Genomic DNA, 14,143 nt, shown 5'->3' on the forward strand with positions numbered 1-14,143 from the left:
GTATTTTTCTTGGAGAACATGGACTTAGTTCTGCTTGTTACAACTTCAGAAACAACAGCTTAACCCTTCTAATGCATAAGCAATTATATCTTAATTCAATTCAAGGAATTCAAGTAATGAATTGGGTAACATTACATTCATTTTCTTTCTATTAGAGTTAACTAATGTGAATTGATGTTTTAAAAATGTTGTTTGTTTGTGCTTTTACTTACTTTGTTTTTTCTTCCCTCCTCTCCTTGTTGTTCGTCTGTGAAATGATATCATCAGGGATGCGCGTAAGTTCACTTATGAATTTTTAGCAAGAAATGAGGTAACTCTTAAGATACAAGCGGTGTTCTTAGAAGTCTTGTATCTTCACAGTGTTGTTGAATTCAAGATGGAAGAAAGCATGAAAAAGGCTGCAGAGGTTTTGAACAAGCATAGTCTTGGTGGAAGACCGTTGAAAGTGAAAGAAGTAAGACTCGCATCTGTTCTTTCAGCGCCGTGGAAAAAGGCAGAGGGTTGCTCTGCAGTCCAGCAGTATGGCTTACTCATTTGCAGCTGATGATTTTTGACCAAAAGCGTGACCTTGAAATAGATACTGAATTTTCTTTACCCCTAGCATGTGTTGGTGAACAGTTTGAATGTGATTGCCTAGACTAAACTTGATTTAAAAAATGGTTGCTTCTGATAGTAAGGCAGAACTTGGGCAAAGCAAGCTGTAATGCAGGTATATGTCTTGAAAAAGCAACTTGCATGAGTGTTGTTTGTTCTTGACTGCTTTCCGTTGAATTCTGCATCATGATAAATGTGTTCTGCAAACAGTTCCATAAAATAAGCTGGTTTCTGAAATACTCTGAAGATTTGTTTCCATTCTAGTGGCTTTGCTGTCGTCAACCCCTGTGACACGCTCAACTGTACCATGAGTTAATCCTTATTTATTGACAAGTTTAAACTTCTGTTCCAGCAGCTTAGAACCTGTAGCTACATCAAAGGCCCAATTAAACAAAAATCAAGAGAGACTTCTTCAGTGTTAACAGTGACTCTTGGCCGTAGGGTAAGCAAGTTGTTCTTGGCTAAGCAGGCTTCATGTTCTGCTGTGCCTGTACCGCCCCGAATGGTTGGGGGAAAAAACACCTGAATGAGTGTAAGATGGGAAATGTGTGCAGAAAGTCCACTCTTAGCAGTGTGTGTTCTTAGAAGCACTTGAGGAAAAGAATGCGGTGTGGAAGTGGCAGCACTTCTCAGAATCTAGCTTGTTTAAATGATTTTATGCATTCTGAGGAGCAGTGGTTTGAGTCTTGCTGCAAGCCATCATCTGCTGGTGACCTCTTGCTGCCCTTTCAGGGAAGTGAGAGTAGAAATGGATGATTAGAAAAGTGGTTCTACCTGAAACTTACCAAGCACTGACTTTTCAGAGAGGCTCTTGGGAGAAAAAGATATTGAAGTGGGGCTGTGTGCGATCAGATGTTTTCCTGTTATACACTGTTATATTTAGAACTGAAAGTCACGTTGCCCAGTTGGCATCAGACCTTGGAAAGAAGTAGTTGTGATTTGACCGAGTCTTCATAAAGCGATTGCTGTACTCGAATATTTCTGTTTAAATGGCACCAACAGAGCAGACGTGGTAGCTGAAATGGGTGAAGAAGCATGCTTCAGTTGTAAGGGGTTCAGCACCACTTCTCCAAGCCAGGGATTCTGACTGTGTGAAAGGAGTTAAATTATTGTAGGCAAATGTTAGCATAAGTTTTGCCAACTGTCCAGCACGTACATCTGTGTTGGCTGTTTCATTGCTGGAAAGCATGAAAGCCTTCAAGTGAATGACTGATTGAAGTAGATGTTGCTGAATTAATCAAGAAAGGTGTAATTCCTCCATTCCTCAATTTCACAAATGTGCTGTTGTTTCTTCTTAAAATTCAGATAAAGATATTTTTTTGATTTAAATAACTTTTATTCTTAACACCTCTGTTTCTGACTAATGGAATGAATTTTGATTTTTTTTTTCACTTGCTCACTGAACACGATTTGACATTTCTGATTTAAGCAACATCAGTTTACCACATGTTGTGAAGGTTCTCACTTTCAGTGTGAAGTTACAATAATTTTATTTCCTTGCTAAAAGTCTTTGTCCTGTGCTTTTAAGAATATCCTAAAATGTGAGATCTCACAGTAATATAATGATACACCCCAACTATTCTTTCAATTTGGAAACTTGGGGCGTTGAGGTATAGGAGCTGCCCAAAGGAATCTTTGTGAGATTTTACACAGTGTGTCTTGTCTTGTGAAGTGTAATTGCAAGATTAATGAGTTGTTGTATTGTTTTCAAAATGCCAAAGGTTAATAGCAGTTTCTCTTCTAAAACCTTTGAATTGTCATTTTGTCTTCAGGACAAATGTGGCTGAGGTTTGTTGTGGGTGTTAAATAATAAAAGGTACCTTCAAAATGAAGGGAAACATGTGAGTAACTTGCTAACTTGAAGGGGCCTCATACTTTGGTTTTAAAAAGTAAGATGATAATAAAAATATAGCAATGTGATTCCCCGTAGATCTACAGGGACCTGACAGACCCATATAAAAAGTCTCTTCTTTTGACTTGTGGCCATGCTACTAAGACCCTGTGCATTTATTGGAATCGTGGCAAACTTAATTTGTTGTTTCTGTGTCTTGCAGGATCCTGATGGCGAGCACGCCAGGAGAGCAATGCAGAAGGTCATGGCAGCTGGTGGAATGGGTATTGGCCCAGGCCCTGGTGGCCCTGGAATGATCAATATCCCACCTAGTATACTCAATAATCCCAACATACCCAATGAGATCATTCATGCTTTACAGGCAGGGAGACTTGGAAGCACTGTCTTTGTTGCAAATGTAAGTGTTTGATATGCTCTGTGAAGAGAAAACCTGGGTTCAATCTGGTAAATTAAAGGAAAAGTTGTAGAGTTTCTCTGTTCCAGTAAAAATGAGTAGTAACTCTTGTGACTGATCTTACTTGGAATACCTGCTGAGTGGACAGTGAGCTTTTACTGCTTCCTGTGAATGAAAAATGAGAGCTGGGAAAGCTGTCATGGATGTAGTGTAAAAAAATTTTTTTCCTCATTGTACTTCCCTGATTCTTTAGAGTATGCAGTGTTTTCAAATACTAAAACTAACCACGATCAGCAGAGGAAAATGCAGCTTATTTGATGGAGAGGCAGTGGAGAGACATTGAGCTAGATGGAGGCTAGAGAATGTGAACTCGTGGAAAGTCTGAAGGATCTGGGTTTGTTCAGCTTTAAAGGAAGAAAGCTCAAGGAATAACTGATTGCTGTCTCCAGGTCTCTGATCAAGGGACACAGAAAACAGAACCAAGCTCTTTGTAGGGTATGTGAGTTGGAAGATGGGTGCTTCTATTTACATACTGGGATTTTTTTTTACCTTGAAATTGATGAAATACTGGAGGGCTTGTCTGGAGAGATTGTCAGCCGTGCGCGCTTCATAGTGCTCACAGCTGAGCTGAACGTGGCCCCAAACGACCCGAACTAATTAGAGCTGTTTTCAGCAGTGAGTTAAGAGTAGTGACTTCTGCAAGTCCCTATCCAAACCTGATTATTCCGTGATTCTCTGTCTGAGTAAAGTAAGGTTGCTGTTTCCTACATATTAGGGTGTTGAGTAATGCATGAGGTTCTGGAGTATTCTCTGGCATCCTGTTATTTACATTTCATCCCAGCTATCTGAACACTGCTTATTCTTATTGCAGATACTGAGAAATGAAAGTGAGAAAAGGTATTCTTTTGTTGGAAAGCTTTCTCATGCTTTTAATATCACTTGTCTTCCAGTTGGATTACAAGGTTGGTTGGAAGAAACTGAAAGAAGTCTTCAGCATGGCTGGTGCTGTGGTTCGAGCAGACATTTTAGAAGATAAAGATGGCAAAAGTCGTGGAATTGGCACTGTCACTTTTGAACAAGCCATAGAGGCTGTTCAGGCTATATGTATCCTTAAATAGTAGCAATGGTAAATACTAAGTAGGTTTGCTGCAAAGCAGGATAAAATGTAAATTATGCTACTGTAGTTAAGAATCTTTATTGCAGTAAGTGAAGCCATTACAGTGGGTGGAAAATGTAAGGAAAACTGGGGGGAAAAAAAAAAAAAAAGAAAAATACATCTTGAAAGAACTTTTCTGACTTGCTCAGAATCATTAACAATGGTGGATATATGAATTTGTAGCCCTGTTAGTAAATTCTTGTCTCTAGGTCACAACTGGTAATAAAGTGCAATTTATTAGAAAGGGTTTGTCTTACATTACTGCAATGGAGGTAAGGGAGGAATGTAACAGATCCACCTGCAATGTGACAGGCTTGACCTGGTTTGTTCTGTTGTCACCCATATCCTTACTCTGTCCAAGCTGTGATTTGCTGCATAGCAGTCCACGCACACAAACACACACAAAATATAAAAAGTTAAGCCTTGTCAGGGTAAGCTGAAGCTTAAAATATTAACGTTAGTGAATCCTGTGACATTCGTGTAGTTGCTGATTTGAAAGTCATGGGAAGGTCTGCATGTTTTGTCCTGTTTGAAATAACTAAAGCTTCCAGTGTAATGTTGTAACACTGGTTTTGAGACACGTCTTAAGGGGTGTCTTAATTTATTCTTAATCACAGGACTGCTTTTTAACTCGCATTTTAGTTTCATTAGTAAGCTTTGGAAGGTTTTCAGTTTTGGAAAAAGCAGAAGGATTTTTTGTAGTCTGAATAATAACTAATAATAGTCTGAATAATAACTAATAATAGTCTGAATAAAAACTAAGCTGGGAGCATGGAGTTCTTTTGTTCTGCAGTTTCTTTTGAACTCTGCATCAGATAGCTTTTCAATTTTTTTCAATTTTTTTCTTTGTGGTTTTAATGCTTGCCAGATAATCCTTAATGAAACAAAAGCAATGTTTAATGGGCAGCTGCTGTTTGACAGACCAATGCACGTAAAAATGGTAAGTATGTTCAAATTCCTACTGCTTTTTGAACTGACACAGTGCTTGTGACTTTTTTTTTGGGTGATGTGTGACTTCCAGAGTGGTGTGACAGAAGTAAACAGCATGTTATGGCAAACACAGCCCTTTGCTTTGCATCTTAATTGTAGCTTTTGAGTTGAAGTACTGGAAGAAATGCACGTTCTGTTGGAAAGACTTGGCCTAATGCCTTGTGATACCAAGTCACACAACTGGGGAAGGTTATATCTAATTATTTCTCTAGAAGATGATGGTAAATACAGTAAGGATTGCTTTAAGTTTCTGTAATTAGATGGGGGCAAGAAATAATTCTGGCAAGAAGGCAGGCCAGGGTCATGTACCAGCTTAATGTATTGAATTATTTTTAGGATGAACGAGCCTTTCCCAAAGGAGACTTCTTTCCTCCAGAACGACCCCAACAACTTCCTCGTAAGTTTCTCCTCCGTGACCGAATATGTTCTGTTATGCTTTTTAATTTGCTTCACAGCAAAGATGAGACTGAATTTGAAAGCACTTTGCCTTCAGGATTGCATTTAGAGAGATTTCCCTTATGTTCCTGGGTTATGCATATTACTGAGTCTGCAGGTGTTTGAATCTTAGGCTTGAGAGGTACTGCTTCTGTGGCCTGCTATATGTGGGCAGGAAGAGATTAATAAATAGAATTTAAATAATAACTATAACTTCTCCTACTACCCAGCTGTTTAAACCCAGCCCTAGTGAAAATGGTTCAGACTTCTGAAAACTGGAATTCAAATGATTTTAGTAATATCAAAGGATGAAACAGTAAACGAGTTCATCAGCCTTGTCTCTTTTTGGGTACTTCCTTCAGTTCTTAGTAGCTTAAAGTTTATCCTAAAAACAGTATTCCATTAATGTACTCAGTGTTTCCAGGTGTCTCGAGTGCAATTCAAAAGCCCTACTAAAAACAGGGTTTAAAGGAAACGTGATCAGCTAATAGACATGTGTGCACCTTTTTGTGTGCTCGGATGTTCTAGATATCTTGCATTTTTTCCTTCAGTTTAAAGGGCTGAGCTGAGGACCTGAGAATCTCCCAGGTCTTTTCGGGTTTCTCAGTGGAATTTTATACTACTTTATCAATCCTGAAGGGAGGGTGCAAAGAAGATAAAGCCAGGCTCTTTTCAGTGGTGCCCAGTGATGGGACAAGGCATCTAAACATAAGGAAACGTTTCTGTGAGGGTGGCTGAGTACTGAAACAACAAGTTACCCTGAGAGCTTGGGGAGTCTCCATCCTTTAAGATAATGATAAGTGGTTCAGGGCAGCTGGCTCTAGATCGTGTGGGGCCTTTGGGATGGAGAATCTGCAGAGGTCCCTTGCAACCTCAACTATTCTGTGATAATATAATGAAACATTGAACAGAATTGAACAGTGATAATATAATGAAACACTGATCAGAAGGAGACTGGTTTGAAAGGGAGAAGTGTGGAGGTGAGGAAAAACCCCACTATTTTACAGCTGAAACTTAATTTGCTTAAATACAGTGACAAATGTCAAGTTTGGCTGACTGTAAAACCGTAAAGTAGTTCTGTTAATTCAGCCATGTGAAGTTTTCTTATTCCTGGAAACAAATTCTGTTGTGTGCTGCTCCCTGGCACACTTTAGCATTCATTGATCCATCCCTTAGTTCAGTTATCTGCGTATTTGCCAGAGCTTTGTTCAGTAGCGCTATCATCCAAGTTGCTTTGGTTGTTTCTCTTTCTTATTTATTTATTTATTTATTTATTTATTGCTGCCTTGACTTTCTGTAACAATGTACCTAATCAAGAGAAAGTCGTTGGTTTCTAGTTTAATTACCTTTGTGTTAAGTGGAACAACTAATTATGGAAACATATTTCTTGGAAGGGGAGGTTATGGGAGGGGGGAAGAATGCTATCTCATGGTGCTTGAAAGCAAAATTTAACACTTCCTGAGAACATTATGTTGAGATCTAAACAAGGAAGTTGTATTCTCATAGGCAGAGAATACCATTGAGCTGTTACTTGGGTCAAATGCATTAAAAGATCTTTTTCTTCCTGATTAACGATGAGGAAAATGAGATGGTTTGGTTTTTATAATTTTACTTTATTTTGGGGCTGGGGAATCCATAACTCACTTGGGTACAGGAAAATCTAAATACTGTGTCTGGGAATGATGTTCTTCATTTCTGTAGGGAAGAGGCTGGCTGTGTGCTCTGAATTGTATAGGTGGCTGTCATAATGATAGGTGGAACCTTGTGGTCATTTAAATTCTTACCTGCAAGGGCAGAACCTTGGCAAAGACAGAAATAAGCCATTTGTTAATCAAAGGTGTTATTGTGAAAAGGATAGAAGTTGCTTCTACTAAATTGCCCACTCTATTCTCAGATTGAGGAGTTGCACAAAATAAGCAGTGTTCTAGCCAGTTATTTTTCAGGAGTCAGCTTAAAACCAGTCAAACAGAAAAACAACTTTTCTCAGCAGTGAGATAAAACTGGATGATGAGAAAGAATAATTGAGGTTAGATTTCAGTCTGCTTTGAGCCACATCTGCTCTGGATTTACACTTTCATGCATTAACTATGTACCCCAAAGTGGGAACACAGCAAGATTTTTTTTTTTTTGAGAATGGAAGTAAATTACTTAAGAGTAAAACTTGCTGTTTTGTCAAATTATGGAAACAAGGCTTTTTTGATATCTGAATATTTTCTTCAGATGGTCTTGGTGGTATTGGCATGGGATTAGGACCTGGAGGTCAACCTATTGATGCAAATCATTTAAACAAAGGCATGGGAATGGGCAACATGGGACCTGGAGGTAAGAAGATTACTCCTATGCTTTGTTTCATGAGAGCTTTAAGCTGTGTAGAGGGTAGATAGCTTTGTTTTGCCCACAAAAAGAGTTGAAGTGTATTAGGAGTGTTAAAGCCAAGTGAAATTTTATTGAGCTAAGTAATGAGCTTGATAATGGAAACCTGAACTTAACAGATAACTCCATTTTTATTTTTTAATCATTCAAGACACAGCTCTCATTTTCTGACTCTTGAGCATGAGCAGCAGACACTGCAAATATACATTAAACTTTAAAAACCATCTGTTACTCTTAATACTCGTTAGTGGGCTTGCAAATCTTTGTTTAGGGTATGTTTAAACAGAAAAAGTTTTAAAGAGCCACCTAAAAAGTAGCACACATTCAGCTTTCAGATGCCTATGGGGTTTTTTTTCCACTTACTGCTTTATTTGTTGAGAAGGAATGTTTCAATCTACTCAGAGCTATCACATGTAATGTTCAGCTGAAAGAGTGGATGCAATGTTTGATCTGTATTTCTGCAGCCAGTCTGATGGCTGAAGCTTTGTAAAATTACATCTGCTATATAAAGCTTTCTCTTTTATTTTGAGGAATGGGAATGGAAGGCATGGGCTTTGGAATGAATAAAATGGGAGGTAAGCTGTGTTTTTTGAAATATATATAGCTTGGGTTTTTGGAAAGCCATGTAAACTTAGCCAAATAAATATCAGGCATTTGTGTTCTCTGTGAAATAGTCACCCATTTAGTACAGGCTTGTTCATTTTTGGGTATTAAAAGCAACTTCTGTAGGCGTATAAAGAAGGGATAAAACCTCAGAGAAAACATGAGCTTGGTTTGGATTTTCTTAAGCCTGACATTGGCTTAGGAAATAAAGTGTGACCAAATTCCGACTGAGTTTTGTGGATCTGTCATACAGAGTTGTCTTGATGCCTGTGAAAATGATCTGTGAAAAGCTCATTTTGGGGAGATGTGGTGTTAAGTTGAAATGCATTGCTAAAGAATCCCTGGAAAATACTTTCTTTTAGGAATGGAAGGTCCTTTTGGTGGCATGGAAAACATTGGTCGCTTTCCAGCTGGAATGAACATGGGCAGAATGAGTGGTAGGCACTGGGTTATCTGTTACTCACCGTTATCACTGACCACGCTCCTGAGTTTGACAGAAGTCCTTCTGTTTTCTGAAACTGTAGCAATGGAGGCTGGTTATTTTCCTCTTCCCAGCTTTTATTGGAAGAACTTAAGATTTACACTTAAGATGCAGTGTCTGCAAGGCCCTTGTTGCCTCTAAACTACAAAAAAAGACTGCTGAGGTTTCCTTGAACAAGATGAAGTGTGTTCTGTCTGTATTAACCAGAAAGTCTCTTCTAGAGCAAAGCGTCAGCCTCGTCTGCATTTAAGAGGATTTGTGTTGTTTCTGTCAGTTGTGTTTTTGTCTTGGAAAGACGAGGCAAAATAATGAGGAGGACACGGTAGAGGTTTGCCTTGCTGTTAACCTTTAAAAATTATGCCTGCATTAAAATGTTCAGTCAGAAGTTATTCGGGTGCCCCGAAGAAAATAATCAAACTTGATCTTTACAGAGATGGATCGTGCCATGGGTGGAGGATTTGAAAGAGAATTTGGAAGAAATGAAATGGGAATGTCTCGTAGTTTTGGAGAGACCTTGGAGAGAGGAATAGGTCAGTATGCAAAGCTAAGTACGTGTGGTTTCTCCTGGAAATACGTGAACTGTGCATGAAAATAGTGCTTTTTCTATAACAAAAAAAGACCATATTTTGTAGGTAGCTGCTCTAATACTTCATTTTTTATCAGACATATATGTGACAGTAGCAATCTGTGAGTTCTGTAATGGGATTTCAAATGGAACAGAGAACGTTTGATGGTCTTACATGCTACTTAGTGACTTTTTGTGTTAAATTGCCTTGTGTGTGGCAGAGTTCTGACTGATGTGAGACCTAAGCTTATAATGCAGCCTGCGGTCTACCCAATAGATAAGAAAAATGTGGTGTAACCTTTGTTTCTTTAGCAGAAATTTAGAAATTGCACAGTGAAACGTAGTGTAGAATTGCTGATAGAACTGAGACATCTCTATGAAATTAGATCTTTAATGTAAAGGAGATCTTTTTATCGAAGTGATTAAAAAAGCTTAATGACTGAATGATAGCACTTGAATAACCAGGACTTGTCTCTAACAGCGTGGGGTTAGTGCTTTTTCAGTCTCTAAAGCTAAATGAAGAACACTTCGGTCTTTCAGCTGAAAGAAATACTGTATGATTGCTGCTGTCTTCCCAAGAAGCTTCAATATATATTTCTTAAAGAAATAATAAATGTCACACAAGTCAAACCCATTCTTTCTTATTTAAGATACTACTGAAAAAAAATGCAGAAGCCAGAGTCTTGTTTCTCTTCACTAAATATACTTAGAGCATTTAAGTAGATAGCTTCTTCAAGGCTTTTTCTCCTCAAATCAAACTCCAGGTTTTCTTGTTTCTTTGCTTTGTTTGTTTGTTTGTTTGAGTTTTGTTCCTGAAGTGCTGAAGTTAAACTCAGTGGATAAGGTGGTCTGTACAATAGGAACTCCTCCTAAGGGAGAGGAGACCAAACTTGTACTGCTGGAACTAGAAGACTCCGTAGGATAGTCAGGACAACTCAACCAAGGAATTTTATGTAGCAGATCTAGATAATGTATTCTTGCTTCTGTTTTATGGCATAAGACAGCCTTTTCATACTTTCCACACTAAAAGGCTGAGTGTGCTTTATGAAGCCATACTTCAGGATTCTTGTGTGGAGTTTGCTTTTTTTTCTCCCCCCCAGTCTATTGTACAGGACAGCTGCCAGCTAAAATTTAAATACTAACTTTTGCCAGCTGATCTCCCAAGTATGCATATGCCTTAAAACTTCCCTCCTGCGTGTGATGGTTTTCACTGTACATAGTGTGTGTAAATTAGAGTATTCGTTAGGGATAAAGTGCTCTCTGCCCAGCTGTAGCACAGTCTGACAGGATTAGTGATCTCCTAAAACGTGTTGCAGTCACAGTAACCTGAATCATCAGTGACAGTTATTCTTCCTGCCTGAAATAACTACTTCATATTCTACAGCAAGGTGCACATCGTGAAGTCATTTTCTGATTCAATTTGCTAGTCCGTATATGACTACTGATAACTTGTTTGTTTTGTTCCAGGTGGTGGAAATGCCAGCATTCCTGGGATTGAGAGGATGGCTCCTGGCATTGATCGTATGGGCTCGGGAATAGAAAGAATACCTTCTGGGATGGGTCATGGGATGGAGAGAGTAGGGTCAGAAATAGACAGGATGGGTCTTGTTTTGGATCGCATGAGTTCCAATGTGGATCGAATCGGTTCTGGAATTGACCGAATGGCCCCTCTGGGCATAGATCACATTGCTCCTAACATTGAGAGGATGGGACCAGCTATTGAGAGAATGGGTTCTGGCATAGAAAGAATGGGTTCTGGAATAGGCTTTGGTATTGAGAGAATGGGTGCTGCCATTGATCGTGTCGGTACCACTATGGATAGAATGGGATCAGGCGTGGAACGTATGGGCTCTGGCATGGATAGAATGGGTATAGGGATGGAGCGTATGGTCCCTGCTGGAATGGGAACTGGAATGGGTCAGGTCATAGAGAGAATGCCTGCTGGTTTGGATCGCATAGGTGCCACTCCTATGGAAAGAATAGGAATAGATCGTATGGGTGCTGCTAGCATGGAGAGAATGGGCTTGGAGCGCATTGGAGCCACTAATATGGAAAGAATGGGTCCTGCTATGGGGCAGGGCATGGGAGCAGGCATAGATCGCATGGGACTTGCAATGGGAAGCAATTTTGAAAGAACAATGGAAATGGAACGTGGAAACTTTGCAGGCAATTTTGCAGGCTCCCTTGGAGGAACTGGAGGACCTGCAGCTGGGGTGGCCAGAAAAGCTTGTCAGATATTTGTGAGAAATGTGAGTAGCCTTCTTCCTATCTGTGTTGATCTCATCTGTGTTCTGTTGACTTCCGTTACAGTATTTAATATTGGATGCTGCCAGAGGTGGAATGAGGGAGACCGTTGTGAATGGGAGCTATTTCCTTAGCAGGAGAACAGCTTTCTGCATCTGTAAATAAACACGTTGAAGTGTGGCTGCCCTGGGATGGAAAGCTTTTGAAGAGCTTGCAGTACTCACAGGTCATTTTAACAGATCTTCAGTAATTGTTCTTCTCTTTTTCACAGCTGCCCTTTGATTTTACATGGAAAATGCTGAAAGATAAATTTAATGAATGTGGTAAGTTACAAATTATATTGCTGGCGATCTCTACTGATAGCTGTGTGAGACAGGAACTACTCTTCTGTCATAGGCACCAATACCTTAACTAAAATTTCACTCAGACCTGGCAGTACTAAATCTCAGGGTTGACAGGTGTTTTGCCCAGGAGAGTCCTACAGTGTTCAGAAGAAATGTTGTTACTGGCCAGTTGATAATCCAGTCAGTGCCCGCTCTCTCTCAGCTTGCTACTCAATTTAGGCTCCTCTCTACCTCATGGCTTACCATGTGGATAGCCTCTGTGTGGTTAGAGGAAGAAATGGGTGTGGAAATCCAGGATGAATTATGAGGTTCATTTCTATAGCAAAAAGCCAGTGACTAATGGAAAGTATTGGTACAGATGTTTTATGTTCAAGTGAACATAGTTTGTTTGGGGAAACTGTCCTTGTTCAGAAATTAATAATAGTAGCAATAAAAGAGAAACAAATGAAGTAGCCAAAAGGATTGCTAAATGTTGTTGGATGTGGGCTGTTCTGCTTCTGGGAATTTCTCTTGGCAGTAGCTACTGTCCCCTCACCTTGTTCCCTAATATTTACTGCTTGCCAAGTGCCAGCCCTCATCAGTTGCGATATGAATTAAAGTATTTGCAAGTTGGGCAGGGCTCATTAGCTTTGCTCCGTTCATCTACTTCTGATGCATCATGCTTGAGGGAGAATTGACAGAACAAGTTTGAATTAATTCATGCTTCCAAACTGAGAACACTCCTTTAAAAAAAATGACCGTCCTGTCGCTTGAAGTCTCAAAGTGGTGGTGGCTTGTGAAGGTGGGCTTCCTGAGGTTCGAGCAGAGCACTGTGAATTGATAGTTAAGTGGTACGTTCTAGGTTAAATGAGAACCTTCCTTTTCTTTTGAAGGTCACGTGCTGTATGCTGATATCAAGATGGAGAATGGGAAATCGAAAGGATGTGGTGTGGTTAGATTCGAGTCCCCAGAAGTAGCTGAGAGAGCCTGCCGCATGATGAATGGGATTCAGCTCCGTGGGAGGGAGATAGATGTGCGAATTGATAGAAATGCTTAAGTAGTTGCTTTTTTAACACTGATACCAGATTTTTGAATTTGTATTTTTCTTGTTAACCATTTTAATTTGAATGGATGTAAAGGTGTTAAAATGATTCAGTTGCTTTCTGGAGTAATTTTAATTACTTTTTTAACAAATGGATTTCCATTTTACTGTTTTTTGCATTGAAACTGCAATGTGCACAATCTTTTTTTGTAGTTGTGGCATCTTGTTGACATTACAGATGTAAACAGTATGACTTTGATAATAAATGCAAGTTAAAGATTTCAGTCATTGCATCCATTACTGGCAGCATATCCTATGCTTGCAAAGCTATCTGTAAACTGAGCTCAGTAAACCTAGAGTTTGTTTTCTCCTGTGAAGTGTCAAGCAAGAATTTTCTTTTTGGTTGTCAGTTTGTGACAGACTTGCAGATCCACGTTAGTACTTAATGGCGTTGGCACAAGGGAGCCTTTGGATTCCCCCTTCAGACCTGGACGACTGCTCTTTGCAGGAGCACTGGGGCTGATTTTTCTTCAGTGGCATTGCTGATTTTACAAAATAAAGCATCCTGCACCTTCAGTTGTGTAAGTGCCATTATGAGGCCTGAACTGAAAGTGGATTTAGAAACCACGTGCTTATTTTTTCCTAATGTGGGCTTCAGCAGGGGCTGCACGCATTGCAGTCGGAGGCAGGAGGTGGGACAGTAACAGGATAGTGGTTACTGTGGGCTGTGCTCTGTACTTTATTGGCTCAGAGGCAAAGATACTGAGAAAGTAAAGAGTGAGGACCGCTACTTTTTGTGTTGCCCTAAGATATTACTTAAGCTGTAATCCTATCAGAAAAGATTAGAAAGCAAGTTGGAGTGTAATCGTATGGCTGCTGTTAAACTAAAGCCTATCAAACTCGTCTTGTGCTGGAAGCGCCCTGCTCTGCTTTGTGCTACTCCTGAATTGCAATGCAAGAAGCAGAGCGGCAGGAAGTGGAAAGAAGTCCTTCAGCGAGAGACCCGCCTGTGACCGAGGGGGCGTCGCTCCGGCCCTGCTGGGCGCTTTCCCCCGAGGTTTCGAGGTGACGGGCTCCAGGAACGCCTTCAG

General features: G+C 39.9%; 1 protein-coding gene across 5 annotated transcripts; it reads left to right on the forward strand.

Moving 5' to 3' along the window:
* Positions 1-154: 154 nt before the first annotated feature.
* HNRNPM (heterogeneous nuclear ribonucleoprotein M) lies at positions 155-13,336 on the forward strand. 5 transcript variants are annotated; one of them, XM_052702184.1, is made up of 14 exons: positions 155-275; positions 361-454; positions 947-1,036; positions 2,649-2,843; positions 3,791-3,944; positions 4,887-4,936; positions 5,323-5,383; positions 7,642-7,743; positions 8,325-8,369; positions 8,760-8,834; positions 9,310-9,408; positions 10,911-11,692; positions 11,959-12,010; positions 12,904-13,336. In XM_052702184.1, exons 2-14 carry the CDS (start codon positions 377-379, stop codon positions 13,065-13,067), a joined length of 1,947 nt encoding a protein of 648 aa, XP_052558144.1. In that variant the 5' UTR covers positions 155-275; positions 361-376; the 3' UTR covers positions 13,068-13,336. The 5 variants fall into 5 exon arrangements, with proteins under 5 accessions (XP_052558144.1, XP_052558145.1, XP_052558147.1 ...); XM_052702185.1 differs by having other exon boundaries at positions 950-1,036; XM_052702187.1 differs by lacking the exon at positions 7,642-7,743.
* The last annotated feature ends 807 nt before the right edge of the window (positions 13,337-14,143 follow it).

The sequence above is a fragment of the Tympanuchus pallidicinctus genome, unplaced genomic scaffold, assembly GCF_026119805.1.
Source record: "Tympanuchus pallidicinctus isolate F22 unplaced genomic scaffold, pur_lepc_1.0 scaffold43, whole genome shotgun sequence".
Classification (NCBI taxonomy): domain Eukaryota; kingdom Metazoa; phylum Chordata; class Aves; order Galliformes; family Phasianidae; genus Tympanuchus; species Tympanuchus pallidicinctus.

What these genes read in the sequence shown, in the direction of transcription:
- HNRNPM (XM_052702184.1), top strand. Translation starts at nt 377, where the DNA reads ATGGAAGAAAGCATGAAAAAGGCTGCAGAGGTTTTGAACAAGCATAGT. An exon ending in GACCAATGCACGTAAAAATG is followed by an intron (nt 4,937 to 5,322) that starts GTAAGTATGTTC and finishes AATTATTTTTAG; the next exon opens with GATGAACGAGCCTTTCCCAA. An exon ending in AGATAAATTTAATGAATGTG is followed by an intron (nt 12,011 to 12,903) that starts GTAAGTTACAAA and finishes TTTCTTTTGAAG; the next exon opens with GTCACGTGCTGTATGCTGAT.